The sequence below is a fragment of the Helicoverpa zea genome, chromosome 6 (assembly GCF_022581195.2).
Source record: "Helicoverpa zea isolate HzStark_Cry1AcR chromosome 6, ilHelZeax1.1, whole genome shotgun sequence".
In the NCBI taxonomy this organism is placed as follows: Eukaryota; Metazoa; Arthropoda; class Insecta; order Lepidoptera; family Noctuidae; genus Helicoverpa; species Helicoverpa zea.
Window position 1 is genome coordinate 13413419 of NC_061457.1, and position 27907 is coordinate 13441325.

General features: G+C 38.1%; 4 protein-coding genes across 6 annotated transcripts in view; 3 read left to right on the forward strand and 1 right to left on the reverse strand.

Moving 5' to 3' along the window:
• The window catches only part of LOC124631331 (zinc finger protein 433), a 34950-nt gene extending 18632 nt beyond the window's left edge, over positions 1-16318 (forward strand). The window contains exons 2-6 of the mRNA XM_047165676.1: positions 3864-5794; positions 5876-6358; positions 9119-9226; positions 15538-15694; positions 16036-16318. Of these exons, the coding sequence (XP_047021632.1) occupies positions 3864-5794; positions 5876-6358; positions 9119-9226; positions 15538-15694; positions 16036-16233 (2877 nt within the window). The 3' untranslated portion in view covers positions 16234-16318. The remainder of the gene's footprint in view (positions 1-3863; positions 5795-5875; positions 6359-9118; positions 9227-15537; positions 15695-16035) is intronic.
• Positions 9514-11438, forward strand: LOC124631332 (putative nuclease HARBI1). Of its 3 annotated transcripts, none has more exons than XM_047165679.1 (5): positions 9522-10171; positions 10263-10531; positions 10656-10685; positions 10887-11043; positions 11115-11438. In XM_047165679.1, exons 1-5 carry the CDS (start codon positions 9924-9926, stop codon positions 11362-11364), a joined length of 954 nt encoding a protein of 317 aa, XP_047021635.1. In that variant the 5' UTR covers positions 9522-9923; the 3' UTR covers positions 11365-11438. The 3 variants fall into 3 exon arrangements, with proteins under 3 accessions (XP_047021633.1, XP_047021635.1, XP_047021634.1); XM_047165678.1 differs by having other exon boundaries at positions 9525-10171; positions 10656-10811; XM_047165677.1 differs by having other exon boundaries at positions 9514-10171; positions 10656-11043.
• Positions 11429-15080, reverse strand: LOC124631333. Its single transcript, XM_047165680.1, has 5 exons — positions 14995-15080; positions 14487-14759; positions 14058-14361; positions 13364-13967; positions 11429-11564 (listed from the first exon to the last, which is right to left on the reverse strand). The coding sequence occupies exons 1-4, from the start codon at positions 15007-15009 to the stop codon at positions 13699-13701; spliced, it is 861 nt and encodes a 286-aa protein (XP_047021636.1). The 5' UTR covers positions 15010-15080; the 3' UTR covers positions 11429-11564; positions 13364-13698.
• A 536-nt stretch (positions 16319-16854) lies between the features above and the next one.
• LOC124631164 (ankyrin repeat domain-containing protein 29) overlaps positions 16855-27907 on the forward strand; it is a 40049-nt gene continuing 28996 nt past the window's right edge. Inside the window, exon 1 of the mRNA XM_047165382.1 lies at positions 16855-17160. Coding sequence (XP_047021338.1) covers positions 17149-17160 — 12 coding nt within the window. The 5' untranslated portion in view covers positions 16855-17148. The remainder of the gene's footprint in view (positions 17161-27907) is intronic.

Below are 27907 nucleotides of genomic sequence, written 5' to 3' on the forward strand. Positions count from 1 at the left end.
GGAAACTCGTTTTATATTATAAGATAAATGTGACGGATGTGGCTTTAGCACAAACAATAACTCAAACCGAAGAAAATCAGTCAATAAGGAATTGTGGATCTTTAGGATGAACATGTGGCAGGCGTTTATTTAAAATAGTTGCCAGTTGTCTTAATGCAGCATTAGATACATATATCTAATTGAGGAGACCATTCTCTTAAATTCATCTGAAAATTATTATCGTCGACACTGTCTTTTTCACTGCTTTCTGAATCAGAACTGATTTCAGTATATTTAATATCTGAACTTATTACAACATCACTTATATGTCCTGGTTCTAAGTGTCGTCCGTTGTCATTTGTATTGTAAGTTATTGTGTTACTTGAGTCTACGGAACCACTTAAAATACTCGGACTCGCGCTTGGAAATTTACAATGCACGGACTTGTGCTGTTACTGTTTCTCAGAACTCTACAATACTACTTTAAGCTGAGTAAATATCGTATGAAAGCTTTTAAGTACACTACAGTTCCTATACAAACGTTTTTAATTATATTATACGAGTTAATCTATAAGTGTGCAGTAACAGCAGCAATCTTGCCATAAGCATTTTGATTATGTTTATAGAGCTCTTACAGAAACATAAAAGAGAGCTGAGTAACGGCTGTATAAAAGCACCCAATTCAGCGAATCAGCTATTCCGCAGCTATTATATTATTATGACTGTTATAGATGAAACGATCGAGTAACGAGTAATTTAGCCACTTTAATTTAGCATCTGCTAAAAGGTGTTGTAAAAGTGCTAAAACATAGTGCTGTAAACGTTTATTCGACGTTCATAAAGCACACATTAGCAAATTTTGCTAAATAGTCGAGATTACCGCTATTAAACGATAAATGAGTGTTTTATGAACGGTTACTCGGCTCTAATACGATTAAAGGCTGAGTAAACAATTTCTTACTCGACTATTTTGCTGCTTGGGCGGGTATCCTCTTGTAATCTTGCGAGTGACATTCATTCTTGAGGATCCTGCTCATAATTACGGGAGATGCAGGAAGACGAGTCGAAACCAGCTCCTATATTAATCTTTCTAAAAATAACATAGATAGCAAACTTATAACTGGAATTGAAAAGACCTATCTTCTTTTTTATTTGTAGACATCTTTACATTCTCTGAACTTCTTCGTCTACTCAGCAGGAACAACAAGTATAACTTTATCTTATTTATATTGTCCCGGAATGGCCACTGTACTAGATTTCGCTCTAAAAACAACATCCCAAACGTAAGTCCCAAGTGGAACCCACCCGGGCTAGGTCCACGCCTCCGCGGACGCGTGACTGACGGACGTCCGCACACTGGCGCAGCTCACCCACACACTCACACTACCACTCCATACACACGACGTTTTGACACTTGACAGATGTGTGCCCAGAGTGATGGGTGGCGCGCGCCGCGAAAAATACGAGGGAATCTTTGAATATGGAATACTGAACGACTTTTATTTATGCGCCTATTTGTGATTGGCAGTGCCAATTGATTCTTGAGTCCAGAGAGATCAATCAAGCCTTTTTGGTGATTTTTTTACAATGTAAGTATGTAATGAATGATGTAGATTACGGCGTTCATTACTACCTTTTGGAAGGTAAACTAATTACAGTCACTTCAACTTAAGTATGTTGGGATACTTTCAGTAAAGATTGTCGTTGCCACATTGATGTAGAAAAACCAATATGAACGAAAACTTCTCCGAAATTTAAAAAAAAGGCAAAAGCCCAGAATTCAAAAAAGGAACACCTCAAATCCGTGGTTAGTCACAATTCCCAAATTGTGGTAGTCGTGAAGGAGCGAATAGTCGCTGGCATGATTGTCCGCTCGCCAGTTATCTGTCAGCAGTGACTAGCTCGTACAGTGATCCTTTGTAAGTGACACCTCAGTACGTTGCGTTATGGTGTGTCCGCTCAGTTGCCGTCCCGACGAGTTTATGTTTTTGCGACGTTTGTGTGAAATGTTTTGTCAGCTTGTCGGCTAGTTGTGGAGACTATTTTAGTAGGTTGATAAGTTGAAATATTTACTATCTAACTAGCATAGTTACGTATGTATTACATAGTATCAGTGGGTACCTTCATTAAAACCATTCCTCAAAATATTCCGATAGGCCACTTAATTGATTTCGGTTTCAATGGCTATTATGCCTTTATCAAATGTTGTCTTTGTCCCATATCATACATTACTTACCTATTTCCTAGCCTAACAACATTATTAAATTACTTAACCCACCCATTACTCCAGCTCATCAAATCACACTCCACCTCTATTTTAAAATCGAACAAATCAATAAACAAATCCGTTGAGCGACTCCAATAATTAAAAAGTTCCCCGAACAGTGTAATGACTGCAGTGACGTTAACGACATGGCTGACAGCGGGGCCATTTGTCAGCCGTCACGTGTCAGCTGTTTGTCAGCCACAATGGTGTCAGGCCGCGCGCGGCCGATTGACGCGTGTCACTCATAGCCCCAACCAACAGTAGTCGAATGGAATACGACTATATTTCTGTTTGCAACGTCATTTGGATGTTCCAATTGTTATTGGTTCGGGCAGTTGTTATGGAGTTTAGAGTCAGAAAAAATGACACTAAAATGGGCGGGATTAGAATTTGGCAGATGGAAAAAGATAGCTTTGCACGATCCCATGTATTGTACTACTGTTTATTCAAAGCTCTCTTCCGGTTGTTTCAAATGGACTACCAATATTCACCTGATTGCTAAAAACTGATTACGTATGCTTGCCCTTAGCATATTTAAAGTCTAATGCATTATTATCTTATGCATTATTTGAACCTCGTTCTAACATCATTATGACTATGCAGGCTGCCTAAAAAAATATCATCCAAATAGGTACTTTTACCTATAAATGAATGTAAACAGAAAACAAAACAAATGAATAAAAAAGCCAAAATTATTTTCTAGAGAAACTGTGGTAAATCAACGTTGTATGTGATAGGACAGGTGCGGCAGAATTATTAATGATGGCTTGATTCACACCTCGACTGTCCTCGGCGCCATGACGCCCCCACTGAAAAATACTTTTCATTGCCTTCTATGCTCAGCTTGTTATACCTTACAAGAAATATAGAAAGTTGAATCCCAATTTGTTGTAATAATTTTCGCCAGATTTCTCAAGTTAGGTCACACTTGTTGCGATTGATATGCTGTGTGGCTGGAAACTAATTTTATATTCATTGAGGGCAAGTATTTGCAGTACATGAAGAAAATAAAGTGTTAATGGGACTGAAAATAAATAAATAGAACCTGTAAACATTGTCTGAGGCGATATTCCGTAGAGGCACTACTAACACAAATGCACAGTTAAATCGACACACAATTTTTGCACCATTCCCCTAGCAAGTTCGATCATGCACAATCATTTAATTTATGAGCTAAAGCAAAAACAATAGGCATACTTCCACAACTCAATCGGGTGCTATGCGGCGTAAACTTAGCTACTTATTACTGCTTCGTTGCATACATTATAGATCAGAACAACTATTTACGGTTAATTCGCATCGCAGGTTTATTTATTGGTTCATCGTGACGTGTTACGTCATCATTAATGTCTCCCCGCCACGCGATCTGCTCCGACGTCGCCATAACACTTTAAACTAGGTTGCCATCTTCCAATTATTAGTTTACTAGTTTGAATTGTATTCGTTTTGTTAAGTTTTGTAATGAAGGTTCTTGTTTTATGGATATGTTTTATTGTTCTGTTGTTTCTAGGTTTAATTATTTCGCTTAATTTGTGCATTTTGCAGTTGTAATACAGGATTCTTATAATCCATTATCAACTAGAAGTAAGTAGGTACTAATGTTTATCGTTCGTTTCAGATGTTGTCACCAAGGGAAGACGATGACGATGACAGTCACCTCTGCATCAAATGCAACACTACCATCATCGGCTTGGATAACTACGTAAAGCACAGAAAGCAAAGATGTGGGAAACTGAAACCTGAACACCAAAAGCCTGAGCTACCGGCCATAGACCCTCTAGAACCGTCTTACAACCTCGGCGCTGATGTGTTCTTCCAATCTTTGGAGCTACAAAGCAGTGTTAAGAAAACCTCCCTGTCGAGACTCACTCCGCCCATTCCTATAAGCAAAGCTAATTTAGATAGAAAGAGTTCGTTAGTTGTTCCATCTACTTCTAGAGAACTACCGCGTATGAGCCCCTTAGAAACCAATCTCAGAGGGGAAGACTGGATTGGAGGACACAGTCTAAGGATTGGAAGTAATGAGGACAATCAAACAAAATTAATAAATGCTGTCGCAAGCATCAGTGGGGCTGTCAAAAAAGATATTCCAACTTCATCGTACAATATAAACTATGATTACAAAGGCGATGAAGATAGTGACGAATCTGAGGAATCAGAAGATGATGATGAGGAAGAGCATCCTACTGGCAGTAAATGGAAACCTCCTCCTAACTATACTGGAGGTAAATGGAGGCCAGCTTCCCCTGAACACGAGGATTGGGATATGCGGGAAGAACAAGAACATACCGGAGGAAAGTGGAAACCTATCATGCCTGATAATAACGAACGGGATGAAGATTATGACGCGCCTCCTCCAGGTCATACGAAGGGCAAATGGGTACCGGGTGCTAATGAAAAGACTCAAATAATGCAGACAACTATACAGACGAAGGGTTCTGTACAATATTGGTGCGGTCCCTGCAATAGAAGACTCAATTCAAGGGCCATCTACGACAAACATCTTCGTTCCAGCTTGCATTTGAAGAAAGTTCTTCCTGAACACGAGTTGGAATTTTCAGGCCACTTGGAACCAATGAAAAACGTAATGGACAAGCGATTGGCACGACCATCACGATTCGTTAATGATGATATTTACTCACAGGCAGAAGGAAATAAAGAGGATAAAAACGAGAGAAAATTAAGTATCAAAATTGAAAAGAAAAAGAGGAAGAGAAAACCTAATTTTGTGCATTGTTCTGGCTGCAAATCAAGAGTTAGGCAGCATTTGATGGGAAAGCATTTAATATCCCACTACCACTTCAGAAAAGCCACAGATACGAACACAACTCTCTATCAGCAGCTTATTTTAGACAACATGGACGCCATAGTCCACCAATCGCCTTTTCAATGCAGCCCATGCAAGTTCTACACGAATTGGCTTTCTTCATTCATGCAACATTGGTATTCTGAAGAACATAATCAGAAACTTTCTGCCATCGAAGGTAGGCTTTGGTGCTCCTTTTGCAAATTCGATAGCGAATCTTCCCAAGAAATGTTAGAGCATTTGTCGAGTTCAGACCATAGTGAAGTCATTGCAGTTATCAACAGATCCATGCCGATCATAATACGGAAGAAAACTGTTTTAAAATGTGATGCTTGCTGCAAAGAATTCAAATACAATATCGAGATGAAACGACATTGCCAAAAGACTGGTCATCCATTGGCTGTTACTGCCACTGACAATTATCAAGAGCTCCACAAGTGTCAGCATTGTAAAGCGAAGTTTAAATCTTCTCTGACTCTTGCTGCTCATCTGAAATCCAAGCACAAACAGAGGGCTTACCTATGCCTAGTATGTAGCATGAACTTCAATTCTTCGGAGGAGGCTAAGCATCATCGGCAGACTTCAGAGCACAGGATCAGAAGGAAGGAGAACTTAAGAGAACAAGGTGTGCCAACAAAAGATATGAGCAAGAAATGTCCTTACTGCACCGACAGTGTTATTTTAAGAAATGTTTTAGTTTTGAAAGATCATATTCGGAGAGTGCATCCTAATATACGAAAGAAGTAAGTTATACAATAATATACTTATGTTAATGTAAAATCCATATTTAAATCTTTTTCAAAATTATTTCTGTTTGTTTCCAGGTGTCCTAAATGTGGAATGTCGTTCATCCTCTCTCAAGAAGTGACTCGTCACGTCAGAGACAATGCCTGTCAACTCTCCCAAACTGCTCAGATCAGCTCTTCTATTTTCTGGAACTGCAGTCAGTGTCTTTTCACCACAGACTCTCAAGCTGAGTGCTTCTTCCACGAAGTCTTGCACACGACACCTAAGAAGGAGCTCCTCAAAGTTGGAGACACGGAGAAACTGGTTCAAAAGTATCCATGCCCTCTTTGTCCCAAGAGTTTCAAGAAGGCTTCGTTACGCCAGCATTTGAGACAGCATACCTTCGAAAGACCGTTCATTTGTTCAACCTGTGGTGCCAACTTTACTCGACAGACAAGCCTGGCCAATCATTCCAGAAATGAGCACAGCACTGAAATAGCCAAGATACCAAAGTTGCCAGCTATTGTGGAGAGGATTGAAGAGTGGGAGTGCGGAAAATGCAAGAGCAGATTTTCAAGCAAGTAAGTGATTTTTGAATTTTAAACAATGCTTTTATATAATACATCTAAAACGTATTATAATTACGTGTAAACAGTTGTACCTCTCGTAATTTTAACAATGAACACTAATGTGTGGCGATAACCATCAATGCTCCAAGAATAGAAAGTCAATTTGAATCAATAAGCGATCAGAATTTATAAAGACGGAAGCGCGAACAAAACGCATACAACCGAAATAAACGGCGCATCAGCGCGTAGTCACGTCGACATCAATTTGCGGTAATAACATGCGCGCGCGGCGGATGCGTTACATGTCACGCGTCACACAACTCCTTCACAAATATCGGGATACATTCATAATTTGACAAGAGCGCTTTGATTATGCCCAGGCGCACCACATTCCCGCCCGCGGTGTTGCCAACGATGACATTTTTATACCCTGTGGTAATAAATTTCTGCCCGGATGCACGGTATTTTGAGAGAGTGCTGGATCAAAATATTAGTGTCGGCGAGAGATAGTGGACGTTTGAATTTTATTGTTAGCACGTGTCCCTGTAACGTATTGGGGATTTGCATTTTGATCTGTCGTTCAGTTTGATGGCGCTAAATCGTGTGTGGTTTATTTGCTTTGACACTTGCGCTGCCAGCGTTACGATTTATATGTCTAACGTCACTCTATAAATAGTTAGGATCAGTCACGAAGGATTGACGATGCCCATTTTAAACTGAATGCGGTTCGTTAAAATTAACGGCTGTTTGTCCTCGGCGTTTAATGTTTTAGCGCAAATACTTTCATAATAGCCATTACGAAGACAAACCTTTGTGCCGCCGTATCTGAATTTAAACACGAACAATGGTGTCGTGTCTAGAACGACTGTAAACAGGAGCCAGTCGATCCAGACATCCGAATATCTAATCGCTCGTTATTTTACAACATAATTAAGTTCAAATATGCTCTGCGGATTGGAATGCCAATATAAATTGAAATTTCCAATCCTGGTCCTCCATTAATGCTAAAATCACAGCATAAGACGTAGAAACTTAGCCGCAGACCGCATGAATCAAGTCGGCGCGTCATTAAGGGAACTTTCAACGGATCTAGACAATTGTAGGACATAGCAGAGCCATTGGGGGCGTCTAACAGCGCTGATGATCTAACTTGTGTAATATCTTACGCGTTATTGCGACGCCTTGCATTAATGCACTGCAAGTGTAATGCGACGCCGCGAGTTAACTGTCTCCGTGGTGGCCCAGTGTTGCCAGATTATGCACGCGAAATTATTACTCTAATGCTTATTAGTTTTGAAAGAGTTTTTGGGGTTGAATGGTTTTTGGTGGTTTAATTTGAAATAACAACTTGGAACTAGCTTTTGTTACTAGCCATTTTGTGTTGTTTATTTTCTTTGTCTCTAAAGTACATAACTAGGTACTCCGTGCAGGTATTTGTAGTAGAGGAAAAAGGAAATTAGCCACAACACAATATAGGTGTGTATATTTATCACAGGGCAGCTAAGCAAATGGGAACACACTAGCTACATAACGATGAATATTTACAGATATTTTTCCCACAATAAAAATGGCCATACTTCTGTAATTAACCCTTATAAAATCTTAACAATTCGTCAGTGCAGCAAGTAAGGGGACGTCTCTAAACGCCCAGCTATACTTAGCGTTCTCCCAAGTGTTTCATTAACTGTGGACGGAGTGAAATATCACTACACTGAAATGTGACTGAAGCAATATTTATAAACTATACCTATGTAGGTAAGGTTAATTTATGTTTACTTAATTATTTAAATTGGAAAAACATTTAATATCAGCCGCATCAGGTTAGACTGGAAGCCGAACCCAACATAGTTGGAAAAAGGCTCGGAAGATGGATGGGAAAAATATTTACTATCGGAAAGTCATCATATGATGATAATTTTTATATGAATTACTCTGACAATAATAAAATTGTTTCCCGATAGATATTGTTTACCTACACAGAGTGCACTAATTAATCTGTATCGAAGCAAAGAGGTGGTTTTCTAAACAAAAGTATCGAAAATAAGGAGTAGTTTAGTACTTCTATTAAGCCTGAGACATAACAAAAAAATGTTTTCCTCTCCATGCTTTGAGAAGATTAGCACTTCCACACAAATTCACAAAAAGCCGTATTTTTTTTTTAACTCAAGCTTATAAAATAGTAATGACTACAAGAATTTATCTGTACATTGAATACCTTCGAATACCTAAGAAAATATTCAAGTACAGTACAAAAAGCATGAATTCCTTCCACTTCGAGAGTGCAGTGGCCACTTCGGAGCGATGCCATAAATACAGCCGAATGCGTCCCATCACATTCCCGTCCCTGCTAACTGCTAGCAGCCGCTAGACACAAGTAATTACTGCTAGAACTAACGCCTGCTTTATGTTGACGAGCGTCTTTGAATTTTGTGTTTTGTTATTGAGTTTTTGTGAATATAAGTGAGTTTAGGTACTTAATTACTAAGAATCTTTGAAACAGTAGCCACAATGGTGTCGGGTAGTAAAGTCTATGTATGGTACATATGGTAGTAACTATTTAGTAATCTGTGACATAAGTAGCAACGTGCATTCTGTACGATACGATTTTCTTTTGTAAACTTTACAAATCGCCTTGATTTGGTTATGGTAGGAAAAATACAATAACCATTGCTTATGCAATCCTAAATTGACAGACAATCAATAATATGATCTTATTGTTTTGCTTTTCAGTAAGTCAAATCCTACTGAAGATGTTCCATTTTCTGATTTCAGGACAGCATTATCGCGTCACTCCAGTACCTGCGCGAATGCAAGCACCGCTCGTCGATGTCCTCATGACCAGTGCACATTTGTGGCCAGTAATTCTAGTCAACTTGCCAAGTAAGTACAAATTACTACTCATTAGTATTCAATAAATTATAACAAAATTGAGAACAGCGACATCTCTGTTGTGTGATACAAACCACTTTGTATGATACGTGGAGACATGTTGCGAGGTATCTGTTGTTCTTTATCGTCTATTTATATATTTCTACTCGATAATAGATGGCGCCACAAAAGTTTGTAGACAGCTTCAAATAGCATTACAATCCATATTTCGCTGCTTGCTGCTGCGGTCTCTGTAGATCTACCATCCTGAAAACCATTATAATCATCATTAATAAAAACTTCAGTGGTATATTGTATGTATTTGGTGGTAAACAAAAAAAAAGTAAAACCGAACCTAATCCATCTAAGTAATGGTGATCCACGGAGCAATCCTCGATTTCTATCTGAGCAGCAATCTCAGATTAATTAATGAATGCGCTGTACTCATGAGTGATTGCATTTCCCAGTACTGGTACTGATCTGTCTTTCAAGTGTCAAACTCTAGATTGACATATTACATGTTTACATACCAACCGAGCAACCGTTTGTTTTTATTTACGGCGAATCTTTAGTATCCAATAATAATTGCCTACTATTCATCGTAGGATGGATAGTTCATCTACGCTATCGATAGTTTCATTAGATAAAAAATCGGATTGTTGCTAGGTTAGATATTATACAAATCGTTGTTGTGTTATATTGTGTGATCATGGATTCATCAAGCAGTGATAGCGACGACAGTGATCTTCAAGTCCTAGCACAGTTATCGGACTGGGATGACGATGAAGGCGACTGTGGTGAAATTGCATTCGTTGAACTTTCCAAATCCTTCCTAAGAACAGACTTTATGGCAAGTTTAAGCGACGCTGAATTTACGTTCAGATTTCGGATGAACAAAGAATCGGTAGAGTCACTTTTAAATGAAATTATGCCATTCGTCAAAGTGAAATCAAGGCGGTAGGTAAAGAAGTTATTAATATTTTGCATTAAAACTTTCAACTTACACTAAAGTGAGCACTTTACCTTACAACTTATTTGTTCTTTTCAGAAATAATGGTATACCACCCTTGCATCAGCTTCTACTGGCTCTTCGATTCTATGCTTTGGGTGCAATGCTCAAGTCAGTGGCGGAGTTTGTTGGAGTGTCCCAATCTTCAGCCTGCAGAATAGTGGCTGACATATCTACTGTCTTAGCTAGACTGTACAGTAAATATATAAATCTACATGCCAGAACGACACTAGATTTTTATAATATAGCTCAGTTTCCTAGAGTATGTGGTGTCATTGGCTGCACTCATGTACCCATCCAATGTCCAAGTAAGTTCATACATACATAAGTAAATCAAAATTGATTAATAAGTTGTAATATGGCTAAGTAATGTACTGATACATGTTAGAAAAAATATAATGTTACTACAATATTATTTATTGCCTGTTTCAGGTTCAACAATGGGAGAAGAGTATAGAAATGGTAAAGGATATTACTCATTTCATGTCCAGGCTGTATGTGATGCAGACCTTAAATTATTAAATGTTGTGTCTCAATGGCCCGGTTCTGCACATCAATCTACTATTTTCGATAATTCTGTATTACGAGGTATTCTCAAAAAAATGATATATTATCATAAAATAGTCACTGATAAACTTAATTTATTACTTTACTTTATTCCAGCTCAGTGTGATGATGGTGTTCTTGGAAATTGTTGGTTACTTGGTGACAATGCGTATCCAAACCGACCTTATTTGCTCACACCTGTGTACAACCCGTCAACTGCTCAAGAAGTAAGGTATAATGAAGCTCATATTCAAACTAGGCGTGCTATTGGAAGGTATATAGAATACTTTGATTAAATAATAAAATAAAAAAATTATTAGACATGTAATACCATTTTTTTTCCAGGGCATTTGCAGTCTGGAAGCGACGTTTCCCAGTAATTTCACTGACCATGAGGCTGTCATTAGATAACATACAAGCAGTTATAATTGCTACAGCTGTACTTTACAATATTTGTATTAACCACAACATTGAGGATGTACCCCCAGAGGTTGAATTGCCAGATGAAAATGAAATAGCTGCAACTGCAGAAAATGTCCAGAGTTCAGAAAATGATCTAAGAAACAGGCAACATTTAATAGCAAACTTTTTTTAATAATGAACTTGTTAACTTGTGATAAACAGTATAAAGTGTAAATTTTTGTAAATAAAAGAAAAACTTTATTTATATTGAATGTCAACTTTATTTACAATATCATCATATTTCTTAACACAAAATATAAAATTCTTCCTACCCTGTTCCCAAGTAATTTGGGCTTGGTGTGGAGGCAAACAATATAACTCTACCATTGGTAAGGGATTGTTCACACCAAACGTATTGTCCGCCGCTGACTGTGAGTATACCATAGACATAATATTAGTAAACAGGACTGCGCATATAAACCCAAAAAACGAGCCGAGTGAAACAGTTAGTACGGAGGCTGTCTGTCCCTTTCTAATAGGGTGACTATGAGATTAAGCTATGTGAGACAAATCCGAATTTGCTAAGATTATTAAACACAGATTAGTATTGAAGTTTTAACTTACGCAGTTTGTGACCTTAAGATACTAATAAAGGCTTTTAATAATTAGCGGAAATTAGCAGTATAAAAGCAGGAAGATTCGAAGTGAAGACTGTTTTTTTTTTGTATTTCTACTTCATATATAGACTGCTGAGCCATTTATGTCGCCTTTCTTCATTTTTTGGGAAGCTATAACAATAGTACAACAGTTTTAAAATCCATCACCCATATTTTGACTCGTTACAAGAATTCATGGGCACCCTAGTTGTTTGGTTTACGAAAATGTTATTATTAGCTAACCTGTGGAACGATATATTGCAACCACCATAGGATTCACTTTTGCAAGTAGAAACGCAACACTTTCACCATTTTAATAGTTTAAATTGATTTAATACAAAAAAATATAAACAAAATATTAAATGCTGATTACGCGCCAAGAATGTTCAGGGTTACCGCTAGAAAATAAAAAAAAGCAAAATAAAAATTTATGTTGTTTATGTTTTAATAATAAATACGAATAAATTAATGCGATTGTTATTAATTTGTTGACTTAGAATTGTTAAAATAAGATAAAAATATAAGTGATTCAATTGTTTTTGGGAAGACAAAACTTTTGATCACAACATTTTTTTATGCTGGCAAGGTGTTAGAAAGAGACAAACAGCCTCCGTTCGAACTATCCCTCTCGGCTCGGATTTGCCTCTGTGTATTATGCAACCAATTTAGTACCTTATTGCGTTAGAATAGAGTTCATTTTCGTAAATATATATTTTGAGCGTGCGCAATCTTGTTTAGTAATATTATATCTATGGAGTATACTCACTGTCTGCCCCAGTGTGAACGTCGACTCAATCTGCAGTACGCGTACTCACCAAGCCGACAATAGGCTATAGCGTACGATGCGCTACATGTGTGAACAAAAGAATAGGCTCTTGTAGGTTCACACTAGATGCGTACGCTGAGCGGCTGACTATTCTACACATAAAAGGGCTCAGTATTTGAAGTTGCTCGTAGTATTTTATAAACGATAAAAGTAGCGTAATTTATTTTTTTCAAATCAGGCGTTTTACTGATATTTCAATTAAATGATGCGCATTCAGATAGTTGCCATTTGCGAAGCTCTAGAGGAAGACGAAAATAATAAAAAGAAGAGATTGTGGGTACATCCCTTTTTGAAGAGATGTTTTCTTGGTCAATTTCATACTTTATATTTCGAATATAGACTTTATCCAAATAAGTTCAAGAAATATTTTCGTATGACAGTAAAACATTCGATGAGTTACTATCTTTAATACGTTTAAGTTTATATAAAAGGGACACTAATTATCGACGTGCTGTACCGAGGCGCGGCGGTGCGTACGCGGCGGAGCGGCGCTATTCGGCAACTGCGTCCGCGTAGCCAATCCGCGTCCGCCGTGCATAGTCGCGTAGTAAAATAATCGGCCACTGGGAGTCAGCTACAACAGACGACGTAACAGCGTATAGTCGGTTCGGTGTGAACGACAATTTCAATATATATGGAAAAGCAATAAACTGCGTAACGCGCGCTCACAGTCAGCGGCCGACAATACGTTTGGTCTGAACGATGCCTAAAAGAAAAAAAATGGCCAACAGCCTTTGCAGGCTCTTTCAATCCCAAGAGGCTACATTTTCATCAGCCTTTTTATTGTCCCACTACACTAGCAACATCTCATACAGAGAAGAAATGAGTGTTAATGCACAAACCCTCAAACTGCTTGCTCAAAGTGGATTTGCGATTTCCTCAACTTTTCTTCTGTCTAATTAGCTACATACAGACTAAAAGTACTCACTGGTACTTGCCTGATTTGTAAAGTTGCTTGTACCTGAGTGGCAGATGCTTTAACCACTGCTTAGTGGCTTCACCACAACTTTTACTTGTACTATTACCAATATTTAAAATGCATTTCCTAATAATGTTTTAGTCTACTGTTTTCTAACTTCAAGTTTTCATTTTCCAACTTAAGATTGTTATTTTCTAGTCTAAATCTCTCGTTTTCTAATTTAAACCTTTCAAGTTCTATTTTTGTTCTTTCATTATCTAAAAATGTTTTTTCTTTTTCTAAACTTTTGCTTTCAATTTTGATTTCTAGCAACTTCTTTTTTGTAATAAAATATTCTGCTATGGCAGTATTTCTCGCTAGGGTCCCATCTACTGAAGTTGATTTGCGCTTCACACCTGTTAAAAAAAAAAGTTTTATTTCATAAGTTCATGTAAACTGCTTATCATGTAAAAACAAAGTGTACAACATATAAAAGTATTTATTACCACCACTTGTGTCTGTAAGTTTTTTCAGAATTGTCTGCAGAACATCATCCATTTCTTCATTGCCGGTTTTTGATGTACTGGGTTCATTTTCATTTGTTGTTGCATTGTTATTAAGATATACATGGGTAGTTTTGGGGCCATTCTCGCCACCATCACTTACATCACCAGAATTGTCGCCATTGTCTGACATGACTGCGTCACCACCAAGACTGACATTTAGGCCCTCCCCTGCTGAACTTAGCAAGGCTGAGACCCGATCTAGAACCTCGTCTGGAGGGAAGTAGACAGGTGGTCCGCCTCCAGTCTGAAACAGTTATCACATAATAAGAAATTATGAACTTGTTTCATATCACATCTTGAGTTTCAGCTTCATCCAGAGGCCATCACAGATCTGCTGTCAATTAGTAGTAGAAATTTCTATGAACTCACTTTGAGCCGTGCCATCCTTATTTGAGTACTGCGCTTTCTTGCGTTTTTCTTTAGATTCTCCCATTTGAGACGCAGTTGTTGTGGCGTGCGGCGACAGGTACTAGGAATTGTGGCATTGAACGTGTCAGTGAGGCGGTCCCATTCCTCTGTCTTCTTTCTGTTCGTGGAGGCATTGGTCTTTCTATTGTTGATTACTTTGCTCCCCTCAATTAAGGAGAGCAATACTTTTGTCTCCTCTCTTGAAAGACCTTTTATTTTAGAATGAGAGAAATCCTGAAAGAAATCAAACAACATTTTTGATTATTCTTCGTGAATTACCTTATTTTGATAGAAAAGAATAAATATGGTATCGCACTACCGCGATTGGAAATTGTGAGCCTGCTGTAATGATAGATGTGTTTGTGATAACAAAAATAAATAAAATTTACAGCAAAATGTCGTACTTCAAACGATGAAATTATTTACACATAGTTATTCAATTACCTATCTAAATATATATTTTACTTACACTTTCGGATTCCATTCTAATTATCCCTATAAACAATTACAACAACAATGTTTTGTGGCTTGAGCCAAACATGAATTACTGTCACATTGGCATTTGGCATGTCATTTGTCAACCATCAAAGCACATCAGTTTACGCATTTTTGTAGATTTTTGTAATTGTGTTTTAAAGATTCATAAACAAAATATTCGAAATATTATAAAAGTATGAATGAAAGATGAACTAGTTTTGTCTATGTTTTACTACAAATAAAATAAAGGTTTATTGAAACATTACGCACTTTTGTCAGTAACGTTGTTGTCTACAGGTGCGTAGAATGAAACGCCAGTCATTTTTTAGGGATTAGTCGGAATTTCAAACGCAGATTCAAGATCGATCGACGGATTGCCACAATCTGGATTAAAAATAATCTTTAACTAAAGATTGCATATATAGCAAGCAGCCATAACTATCCCGCAAAATGTCTTATATTATTCCAACCAACAATGCAATAATATTAAAATGGTCCTAAAGATCTGAATATTTATTGAATGATTCGATTTCAGACATCGCAGAACCCACGGGGAGCACATAAAACATCATGAGTGCCATCTGTGTACGTTCAAGACAGACCAAGCGAGCCACATGAAGCGGCACATGCTGTGCCACCAAGGAGTCAAACCTTACGGCTGTCCTCATTGCACGTTTACCTGTGGAAGTTTGGTAAGAAAACATAACATGTTATGAGCATGGGCACAGATTACTATAACTGTATAGTAATTGTTACTAATGGGATACTAAATGTGTTTAGTATCTATTTATTCATGTATTTCTTTGCAAAGCGACTAAGTTTTTGAAGTTGAATAACTTCACAACAGATGGCACTAGTAACGCCGATTTAACATTATTCTATCAATACCCCACTGTTATACCCGCCCGCATAGGTACCTACCGGTATTTAAATAATTCAAATTATTTCACGAAGATACCTATACTTGAAACAGTATAATATTGTCTTCTGTATGTAATATTCAATATTCATTTAAAATAATTTTTCCTTCTAGGAAAATCTACGCAAACACGTTCTTCGGAGTGGCCGGCATCTAGGATTATATCTTTATCATTGCCGATTGTGTCCTTACAATACAAACACAGCTATGGAACTGCGTGCCCATCTAACTATGGCCCATGCCCATAAATATGATTCAAAGACTGCTGTTGAAGCTGTAAAAATGCACCTCATGATTAGCGGTAAAAAATAATATTCATAAATAATTTTAAAACTGACATATAAGATAAAATATAAACTAAAAATAAAGATTTTTAAATTCTTAAATACTTTTGCAAGTATGTGTATGATTTCCTATCACAAGGCCCAATAACATTCTGTTTACAGCTTGGCAAAAAAGAGTCTGACGCGGTGACAGTTGGAACTAAAAATCAAAATCAAATAAAAATTGTTAACATCGTTAATACTGGACATTGAAGTGTCCAAGGGACATCGCCTACTTAGGATTGAATATCTTCAAAAATAACAAATATCAAAATCTGTGAGTCGTAGTACTCCGGGTTGCCACAGGTGCGATAGTGCTGACCTCATTTATTCCACACTCTTTTTTGCCAAGCTGTACATTCCCAACAACAAGGCCCACCCAAGTACCCGAGACAATGGTGGTTAAGGTATTTGGCTGTGACTAAATTATATGAATGTAAATTAGTCATTACTTCTAAAATAAATATAAAATTAACTGCTGTATACTACCGCAAAAAGAAAACAAGATTACCACACTGAATGCTACAAATTCTTGTCTACTAACTAAAGTGAACCTACCTGGAACGCGCTCTCCTGCTGTCAAACGCGCGCAACTCCGCGAGCGAGGGAAAAAATCACACAGAGTCGGAAATACGACGTTATCTTGTTGACGTGTGTTCGTTTCTTCGTGATCGACAAAAATAATACCCAACCGCTTTAGCTGTAACCGCGACAATATTAACACAAACAATTGTAAATAAAAAATACGTTTATAGTTTTAGTTACGTAATGCGTGATAAGGTATTTTTTTAGGCAAATGTGTTCAGTAAATAATCGTAATAAATAGTGCAGTGTATTATTGTAATTTTACGAATTATGACTGTTTGAACTCACGTGGAGTGCTGGAAATCGATTCACATCCATAATGTCGCTGAAGGTGAGTGCTGAAATTATTGATTACTTGTAATATTACAGGAACCTGGCGGGTTCGTTCTATATTTAAATTTTTGCGTGGGCAGCTTACCCTTTGACTCGTTAACGAAGTGAGGGTCACTTTATCGGTATTTTTTTTTTGCATTATCGCATGTTTTACGATTTTAACAATACATTAAATTGTAGGTAGTTATGTGCAAAACCGATTTTATTGCTTAACGTTTAAAAAACGACTCATAAAATATAAAAAAGAATGTGATCCACTAACCGCAATAATTACTATTTCTTATCCCTTAAATCCTCATGTGTGGCTGGTACTATTCTGGTGATATGGTCTGGTATTTTGCAAATAAAATGGGTCTGATATTCAATAAATAACAGAATGATAATTATTCAATACTATAAACAATACCCACATATTGTATTGTTGTGTCATACTTAGATACTTTAAAAAATGTTCCTAATGTAAAATTGTAACCATTACATTCAATTATCAGACTATTCTTTGCATTAGTTTGCATGTAAAAAATAGTCTACAGACATTGTCACAAGTGCAACAATGCAATGTAATGTGAAGGTCAAATTCTGCATCATAATAAAACAAATAGACATTATGCAGGAAAACAAAAGGTTCTGTTTATTTTTACTTTGATGAATAAACCAAATAAAGTAGTTAAGACAAAGAGATTATTTTATCATTTAGTAAGTGGGTAGGTAGATATGGCAACTGTATAATATATTTTTTATATGCTGAAATTTATTTAAATAAATAACTAAATATTCCTTCATTGCACATAGCAAAAAAAGAAACAATAGGTACACTGTTCTCTATGTCACATCAGCAGATAACACAAAAATAAACATGACTTGCTTTTATTACCTCACTGTAGGTCAAGGATGGGACAATCTAATGATTCGGTAGTTTGTTGCCTGTCGGGGACTATTTACTAACTGCGTAAATATTTCACTTTCTTTCTTATTACGCTTCCAAAAGTTTAAGGTTTGATAGAATAGCTAATTTATTTATTGAACAGAAAGAACTTAAAAATAGATTTTTTACTAGCATCAACTACTCTTAGTGCTACACTTGAACAATTCCTTTTTATCTTTGACTAACTAAAAATTCCTTTGAAATAAATCTAGACTAGTTTCTTCTGGTCTCCAGAAAGATTATATACCACCCCAGAAAACGTTTTACTTGTTACGGTTCCAGCTCATGTATTATCCTAATACCAGATCTTATATGAGAAATTATATATGAATATCAAGTACAAATTGATATAAAATTACTATATTAGTCTTAGTCTATACTGGAAGTCCACATCTCATTCATTGCAAAAACATGTTTAACCCAAAATTGAATACAAAAGCAAGCATGACCTGCACAAAAAAGTAACATTGTCCCATAAACTCCATAATTACAGCACAATCTTGACAAAAACCAGCAATTAATACTGAATGCATCAAACCGGTTGCTGCAGAAGACAGACCATATTTAGCGCGCCCGCGGCAAGGCTGGAACCCGCCCGACCAGTTATAATGTCACTGAACCAAGGGTGGTCGAGATTCGCCATATCATCACGATGACGTAAATTAAATTGGCGTTAAAATGACGGTTTTGAATTTTCTAGAACGAGAAATTCAAACGTGATTCTCTTTTCGATGTTCAGTTGTTTTTTTCGTTGAAACTCAAATTTAAAAAGGCTGATATCAATTAGAACATCAAAACAAAAGACTGTCCTCAAGAGCCGTTTTTGAGGACCGTCTGTACAAGCTTACTGTTCAGAATATTCACTCCTTTTACGACCATACAAAAATTCTAGAATTAACTTCAGTTACGTATGTCCATTCTAAACCCGTGTAGCGTCATTTACTATCATTATCATTGTGGTATAATACCACAGAGCGCCGTAGAATAAATGACATAATGACTACTTTTAGCTCTCGTCTATTTCACTGGTTTTCGTAACAAAGTAATGCCTATTCACCAAGTTGAAGTTGCATTGCCATAAGGAACCATTAAATTCAGCAGAAGTAATCAGTACATGGCAATTTAGAAAATAGACATTGTGAAGAGACAATTGTAAAGTCCAATCTGCAGTTATTCTGAAATCGAATTGTTTTCTCCGCAAGCATCTTGGTTCTAAACTATCCAAACTATTAAAAGTTTCCGACCTCTTAGTTCGAAAACGATCTGTACAACTTCCACCCTTGTTTCAATATCGCAAATACCCCTTTAAAAAGTTTCGTTGCATCTCCAACTTTAAAACACTGGCACAAAACTCGAAGTAGGTTGGTTAAAAGACAAAAAAACACATGTTTCCCGGCTGTAAAAGACGAAGAAAGTGGGACACAGCTGCTAGTCTGCAGCCACATATCACTTTACACTGCGACCTTTAATGGGAACCGGCCAGACATCGTATGTACACATACACATTCGCAATGTACTTACATAAATATCTATAAAAGTACACCTTGCTATGTTTCCTCAGAGTTACGTCTTTGCTAGATATGCGATAGATAGCGAGGGTCAAGGCTTTCCCGATCATTATGCCAGGGTATAATGCCTACAGCTACCTGGCCTTAGATATTGCCCTATTCGATCTTAGGTTGAAAACTAAGTGGAGACCGTCCTAATGGTAATGGCTACTATATGTGGACGTTGTCCGTATCCATCATTTTTAATATCGAAATGACAAGAAAAATAGAAAGAATGAACAACTTGAAAAAGAATGCACAAGATTCTACTGCTCATTTACGACAATCAATAAAGTTTAGTATTTGTAAATCATGCTGTAACATTTTATCGGCGAGCCTGTAGACATACAGTCTAGATGTCATTCAAATTCCTCATAACTCCGAACCAATGACCCGATTTCTTGTAACACTGAAAATACCAACCACAGACTAACATCGACCATAAAACTGTAAGAACAAGCAATAACAACTAAATGTTCCATAAAGAAATTCAACACATTTACAGCGGAACTTCAATAGCGATTTACCAGATTCTATTTTCTCCACATTTTGAAACCCCTCCCATAACTGCGACAGTTAGCGTCTGAACTAAATATAATCTGTTTAAGTATTCATCCGCTGCAACCCAGCCTGTCTGGATTTAGGTCTAGACGGTATAAATAACCAGCTGTGACTTATGGATTTGATTTTTCAAACGATATTGTCAAACTTTGCTGGTTTGCTTTTTAGGTTAAACTTTGCAGAAGCTGAAATATTTTCGTCGTAAAAGAAAATTGGGCATAATTCTTTAATTGAATCCCATTAAATGGCAAGGTAGAAAATAATAAGGACCGGTGTAATAAAAGAAAAGCACGAATATAAAAACCAGACGTCACGAAATACAGTCCAACATTCATTCTTGCTCATACCATCTTCAAGACCCTTTCCAGGTATAAATCTTGCAACTGAAGACATTTAATTACACTTCCGCGATAACTAATCAATAATATAAACTATGACGTCACGTTCAACGGCTATTTGCATAAGTTATGGCCCATTAAAGCTATAGCCAATTACAAATGTTACGATCCCAATAGGATGGTGGTAATAAATACGTAATCTTAGTTCGTTTTGCAAATTAAACCGTGGCATTTTATGGTTTTCAATGTGTGACCTACTGGGATTGTGTTGTATGTTATTCATGGTAATAAGAACCATGCACTGGATTGTGATCCTATGTCAAATGCATCTTAGAGGACATCCATCTATACAAATAGTTAGTACATATTTCATTAACTCCTCGACTCATTTATCAGCCACGACCGCTAAACATCACAAATCAACGTGAATTGCACATTAACTGCAGTCTTGAGTAAGACTAATTCTAACAAACGCACCGGAGCGAACAGTATTGAATACACATACAGTTCATAACGGAGATTAGAAGCACATGAGCGAGCTATGTGGTCTTGTTTATAAGACCGTAACCCGGCTAGACGTGAGACGGCTCCACGGCTTTATGGAGCGTAAATAACTTATGTGTTTTGACCCCAGTTGACAGGCTTTTCATTCCGAATATTCTCTTATTTTTGTTCACCTCGAAAATTCTACTAGAAGTTTTCTAAAAGCTTTTGTTGTTGTCGAAGAGCTTTTAGCTATAATCTTGAATATACCAAACGCGCTGAAGTATTTATTACTTTTCTCTTCTTTGACTCAGGAATGTGTAAACTTCCGTGTTCAGAAACCTATCATGATATTTAATAGCCTTGATAGTTGTGGGGCTTCAAATGTTACTTAAACCGCACCTAAAGACCATTATCAGGCATATGCTAATCCCTGAAATGCGCCACAACCCGATGACGTCTGAACATAAGGTGTGACGCATATTCCTTGTTAAATTCTTGCCATACCTAATGGCGGGTAAGTAGACACTTAAAACCATCCCTCTATTCTATCCATAGGTCCTTAGTTATGGGCAGTCGTGCATTGCAATTTGCTCACAACGCCATTTCAACCGCCACTTACCGGAAGCAGTAAACTCATCTAATTGACAAGCGGGTTTTAATGAACTGTAATTAGCTTTACCACTTTCCCTAATTACACGGCTGACATGCGAAGCTGTAGAACCTTTGTTCAGTATTGCTATTGTACGCCTGCGTTTCCCAAGGGTTAATAAGTGCTCTGTTGTGTAACGGCCTTACGGGCGATAAAATTTTGAAACCAACTCCTTCGAAAAGTATTTCTTGATTATTCAAAGATGAAATATCCCTAAATATCAAATTAGTTGCCGAGCAACATAGAGAAGTAAATATTACTGGCTCGTTAATGAAGCAATGCTTACCCATAGATTACAAGACACAGTCAAGTCTAATTGACCTGCAGTTTAACACTGCCTGTATAATTGCAGTACACCACTATTAGAAGTTCTTCGCGAAGTAGCTGGCGACATCGTTTAGCTCCTAGTAGACAGCACTGTAATAATTTTACTAGTACCTATAAGAGCCCCAAAAGGCTACACATTTCAAACTCAAGCAGGTCTTGTATCCCAGTATCTCTACCACGCCTAAATTATTTGAAAGTGGCTCCATTCTGATTTAAGCAATCTCCAAGGAAATCAGGTATCGCACACACTTAGTGCTAAAAATTCAAATGTCTAGAGACCCACCCAACTAAACCTGATGTAAAATTGCACAACGCTCGTCTTAAACGCAGGTAAACGCAACTATTACGCGTGTTGGCAAACCGGTAAGAGGTGCTTAAAGAGAATTACTAACTTTATGTACCGCTTCCCAGATACTTATCTTTTACGTGGAAATATGTTGGAAATGGAATGGAAGTAAAAAATGCTGCAATCATACTTAAATATTTAAACACACATACTACAACATTACTTATACGAAATCCGTAACAGATTTATTAAGTTAATAGACACGTAATTATTCTTCTAAGATTCTCTCCATAGTAACTCCTAGTAGGTACTCTACAAGCTGGATTCGGTAAGACTGGAAGCCGACCCGAGCATAGTTAGGCTAAGCAGATAGTGTCATTGTATTTTTTTATTTAGAACATATCATTTACATTTTTAAATATTAAATATAAAAATAAAAAACATTTAAAAATATAAAAAATAGGTTGCCACCGATATCGGGCACAGGGTCCAAGGTACCGGTGGTTAGGGTCCCAGAGACAGAAACCTCCTCACAATACGTGCCGTATCAAGGAGTACTGCCTTCTGAATCAGTCCCTTGATCCAGCCGCCCAACGAGAGCCTCCTGAGGTGTTCGTCGAGGCTCTTGGCTATTAAACCATTGGCCGTAACGACAATCGGCACAACAACAGCCGTGTCGACACTCCACATGGCGACAACCTCGTGCGCTAAGTCGAGATACTTTATTTGTTTCTCTTTCTCAGCTTTCACAAGGTTCTCGTCATGCGGAACGGCGACATCGACTATCATCGCGCGGCGCGCTAATCGATCTATCACCACAATATCAGGCTTATTGGCTACAATAGTCCTGTCAGTGATGATAGATCGATCCCAGTACAACGTGATATGGTCCTTTTCGAGAACTGGGTCGGGCGCATACTTGTAGTACGGTACCTCAAGGTCTACAAGGTTGTATTGCAGAGCAAGCTGCTGGTGGATGATCTTGGCCACTTGGTTATGTCTGTGCAAATATTCACCATTAGCCAAACGAGAACAACCAGATATAATATGTCTGATAGACTCACCCGGATGGTGACATGCCCGACATATGTCAACCGTCCCGTCTTTCACGATATATCTCCGGTAGTTATTCGTAAGGATAACTTCGTCCATAATTGCACATACAAACCCTTCGGTTTCTCCAAACAAGTCACCGAAGCGTAGCCAAGATACGGACGCTTTGAAGTCTACATCGGGGCCATGAAGAGCCCCGAAGAAGCGTCCGTGTAGCTGTTTGCTCTGCCATACCTCCCTGCGATCGTGGGTAGTTAGTACGACAGGTTTGCGCCAGTTCTCATTTGCCAACGACAGCGGGGTGAGTCCTCTGTCCACTGCTACCATATCACGGTGCATACCCACGTCGCTTTTGAGAAAATATTCTCTGAGACTGCACACCTCGCGGTTGTGGAGCGTCTTTGCATTTAAAAAGCCTCGGCCTCCACATTTCCGTGGGATGTACAGTCTCATCACTGACGATCGTGGGTGATGCATTCGTTCTGCGGTCAGCAGTGTGCGGACTTTCCTATCCAGGGCGTCCAATTCAGTTTGAGTCCATTTGAGTATGCCGAAAGAGTACATCAGGACTGGCATGACCCAACCATTAAAGGCGCGAACCTTGTTGCCTCCCGATAAGGAACTTTTCAGGACCTTATTCAGGCGGCCAAAGAAACGCTCCCGTAATGACTGTTTCATGACAGCCACATTGATGCCTAACCCCTCCGCCATACCCAAGTATTTATATGTATCGTTTGCGGAGAGTGATCTCAGGTTTATAGAATCTGAGAGTTGTACTCCCTCAGATTCCACAATTCCCCCTCGCTTTACATGCATGACTGCACATTTGTCCACACCAAATTCCATCCTGATGCAACTACTGAAAGTTTCAGTGACCTTCAGTAGCTTCATCAGCTGCAATTCTGTGGTGGCAAACAGTTTCAGATCGTCCATGTAAAGCAAATGGGATATAACCTGACCCCCTCTCCGCAAAGGATAGCCCAACCCCGAGCCCTCTAGCAATGTGCTCAGAGGGTTCAAGGCCAGGCAAAACCAAAGTGGACTCAAACTGTCACCCTGGAAAATTCCCCGCTCGATCTTAATAGGATCGCCGGTCCCTTCAATTTCTCGACATCCTGGATAGTGAAGAACCGTTCTCCATTGCTCCATACATGACGCAAGAAAGGCGCATAGAGTTGAGTTTATTTTATACAACTCCAATACCCTCTTAAGCCATGTATGGGGGACCGAGTCGTAGGCCTTCTTATAGTCTATCCAACATGTCGACAAATTCTTTCGGGATCGCCGAACCTGTTGGCTGATGACCATATCAGTGAGGAGCAGCTCCTTAGTAGCACGGGACCCCTTCTTACATCCATTTTGAGAAGTTGACATAATTGAATATTTTTCAATATGTTGATTTATTTTTAATCTCAAAATAGATGTAAGAAGTTTATAGACCGTCGGTAAACAAGTGATCGGTCTATAATTTTTGGGTTCCGCGGTACTACCTGATTTATGGAGCAGGTGGGTAATCCCTGTTGTTAGAAACTGTGGGAGCGACCCGGCTTCTAAGGATGACTGAAACTGTGATGCTAAACAGGGGTGCGAACTTTGCAGCCACTTTAACCAGAAATTGTGCAGTCCGTCCGGCCCTGGTGATTTCCAATTCTGCATCGGACGGACTGCATAGGCTACGTCGGAGGAGGTAATATTAACCTCTTCCATTTCTGGTATTTTTTCACACTCTCGCTCAACATCACGTGTCCAGTCACCCTCCTCGTGACAGACGGGCGTCGACCAGAGGTTGCGCCAAAACATGTTTGTGGCATCATCATCCGGTCGGCTCCCGTCCATCACGCATTGCTCAGGTTGCTCCCAAGTTCTATATACCCACCTTTGGTCACTCTGGAACATACGATTCTGGGTGTAACGTTCTACCCGTCGTTTATACCTTCGAATACGGCTCGCCCATGCACAGACTTTTTGCCTCAGGAAGTCGATGCGCTCTGTGACACGTGACATATATTCATGAGGACTAAGTCCAGTCCCCACAAATGCACGCCTCATAGTGTCATTATTGTTACCATTTCAGACCTGTCTAACGGAATTAGAAGAATATTCTGTAGTTTCAATGATCATCTGCTGCGAAATACTGAAACAACATTCCAGACCTATTGACTTGAAAGCAATTCAATTATGATCCATGACGTCATTGATCTATTTGTATGCAAATATGGAGACGTGGAGTTAAACCGATTTGTTAAACAAATGGTTCTACATGAACTGGTCATAATCTGTAATCTAGTTGACGAATGTATGCTGTGACGGATATTTTTAGAAGTGACTGTGAAGTCATTCTCGTGATTGGTAATGTACCAGTTTTGCTGTTGACCTGATTAACGTTGCCCCACATGAGGGTACAATTTGGGATGCGAATTGGCGGTTGATTCTAAATTGTTTATTCCCAACAATCCCAACCTAGGGCAATAGGCCCATAATAAATACTGGCTCTATTTTATCTAAAAAGTTTTCTAAATTATTTCCAAAATCAATATTCGAAAAGAATAATTTCGTTTCAATGTGTAGCCGAAATATATTTTTTGGGATTTTCCATACTTCGTCTTTAGACTTTAGGCATTTGTTTCTTGTAAGTACAGACGAACAACTATTCCTTATTGGAAACACACATGCAATATGGCGCAAAGGTTAACGACTTAGGTACCCTTTGGACAGAAATATGAAAAGCCGGGGCAAAACGGTCATTTTATGAGACATGGCAGGGATTTGATTCTTACCTGCGTCGAGTTGCTGGAAAATGTACCATTTGTACTTTGGATAAAAGATCAAGTCGAATACAATAAAAGAATTGACAAACTGGAGAACACGGAAAGAGGGATGCCCCAAAAATAAAAAAAGAAAATAATTTATACTCAAACCTCATTTTAATGACGTAAGAGAAAGATCTCGAATTATTCCAAGAAAGAACATCCGATAAACATTATGAAAATGTGATGAAAATTATGCGAGCGTTTCTGATTTACATCACTTCATATTCAGTACCGGCGACTGCAACGCGGTTTGTCATCCATCACAATCAATCACGCTCACTTATTGCAAATTAGCTTTTACCTACATCTGCGTAACCCACTGTATATACAAATATATGGGTCACACACTGAAATGTAAAGTAGTACACGAAACATTTTTTTGCAAATGTCTGAATTGCACAGCATAAATCAATCCTGAAGAACTGAACCAATTAGACTGACTGACGAACTCACCAACGAATTTTGGTATAAAGACCATTTGTTCCTAGGGAAAGGTCGTAGGGAAGGATTTTATTTTTATCAGTCAGCGTAATAGTTCCCTCAAGGTATCGTCGAATGAGGTAAATTCTCAGTAAGGGCGATGAGCATTTTAAGAAAGTCTTCTTCCCAGAAGTCGTACAAAATCTTCCATAATTAAGAAAATGATCCCTTAGCAACACTTTAAGCAGGAGCAAGTTTAGCCCGTGTTTCCAGCCAAACCAATTTGGGTCATTTCAATTTGAACAGGTCAAGGCTATCCACGAAGATTGAAATTATATCTCGATCAAGAATCTCCTCATTACGCCAGACTGCGTGCGCATAATTGCGTGTCTATTCTAGTTTTTATACATCTGTAGATTGCACATGGCAGTAAATTATATAGGTGTAATTGAAGGACTTTTTGCCGATAAGTACATGAGTAAGCTGGAAATATGACTAAAATCTAATTAGTGCGGCACTTAAGTCTGTCTGTGGTATATAATGAGCCTTCATGTTTGTCTACTTAAGCGATGATGACTAGACCATTCTATGTAAAAGATCAAATAGAAGTCTTCGGTTTTAATGGTCCTTCAGTTATTGATGCTAGTAGCAACTTCATCGAAATCCTCAACAACAAGCTGCAGATTTCGACCCAGATAAATAAAGACTTAATCAAAACAAGCTGATCAATAACTATGACACATTTACAGAAATAAACATTTGATTACGAACTGCAACATAACCGCGATAACGTGACCGCAGTAACATAATAGTTTATTTTTAACCCACACGTCACTACCTCCGATACAGAGGTTAAAGATTACCTTTACTACAAAACAGGTGATTACCTATATGGGATTTTTCTGACTAATGGAGTTTTGTTTGTTCTGAAAAGAATAAGTAAGCTGTAATTAAATTCAGCTGCTAAATAAAGTGATTTAAAGGTTGAATATCATAAAAAGTTAATGTTTGCGCTTGTGGTTGTTGCTTGTTGTTGTTTATTTCGATTCGAATAAAATCATGCATGAGTTGAGTATAGCGCATGTAAAGTCTTCGAAACTATAATTCCAAAAAAATGTTTTGGTAGTTTTGCAATATTAAAGAGAAACCCGAAATCCATTTGCAAAAAAGAAGCAACATCTTCAACTACTATTTGAGTGCCACCCACTGCTAAAACAATAGACACATCTGGTCTTTTCTTCGAACAAAGACTAAAAGGCCATACATTTGTCTAGCCCCATAAAGGCAGGCTAATGCATTTTAAAGCACCACTTCTCAACAAAAGAGTAAAGGCCACTACCCTT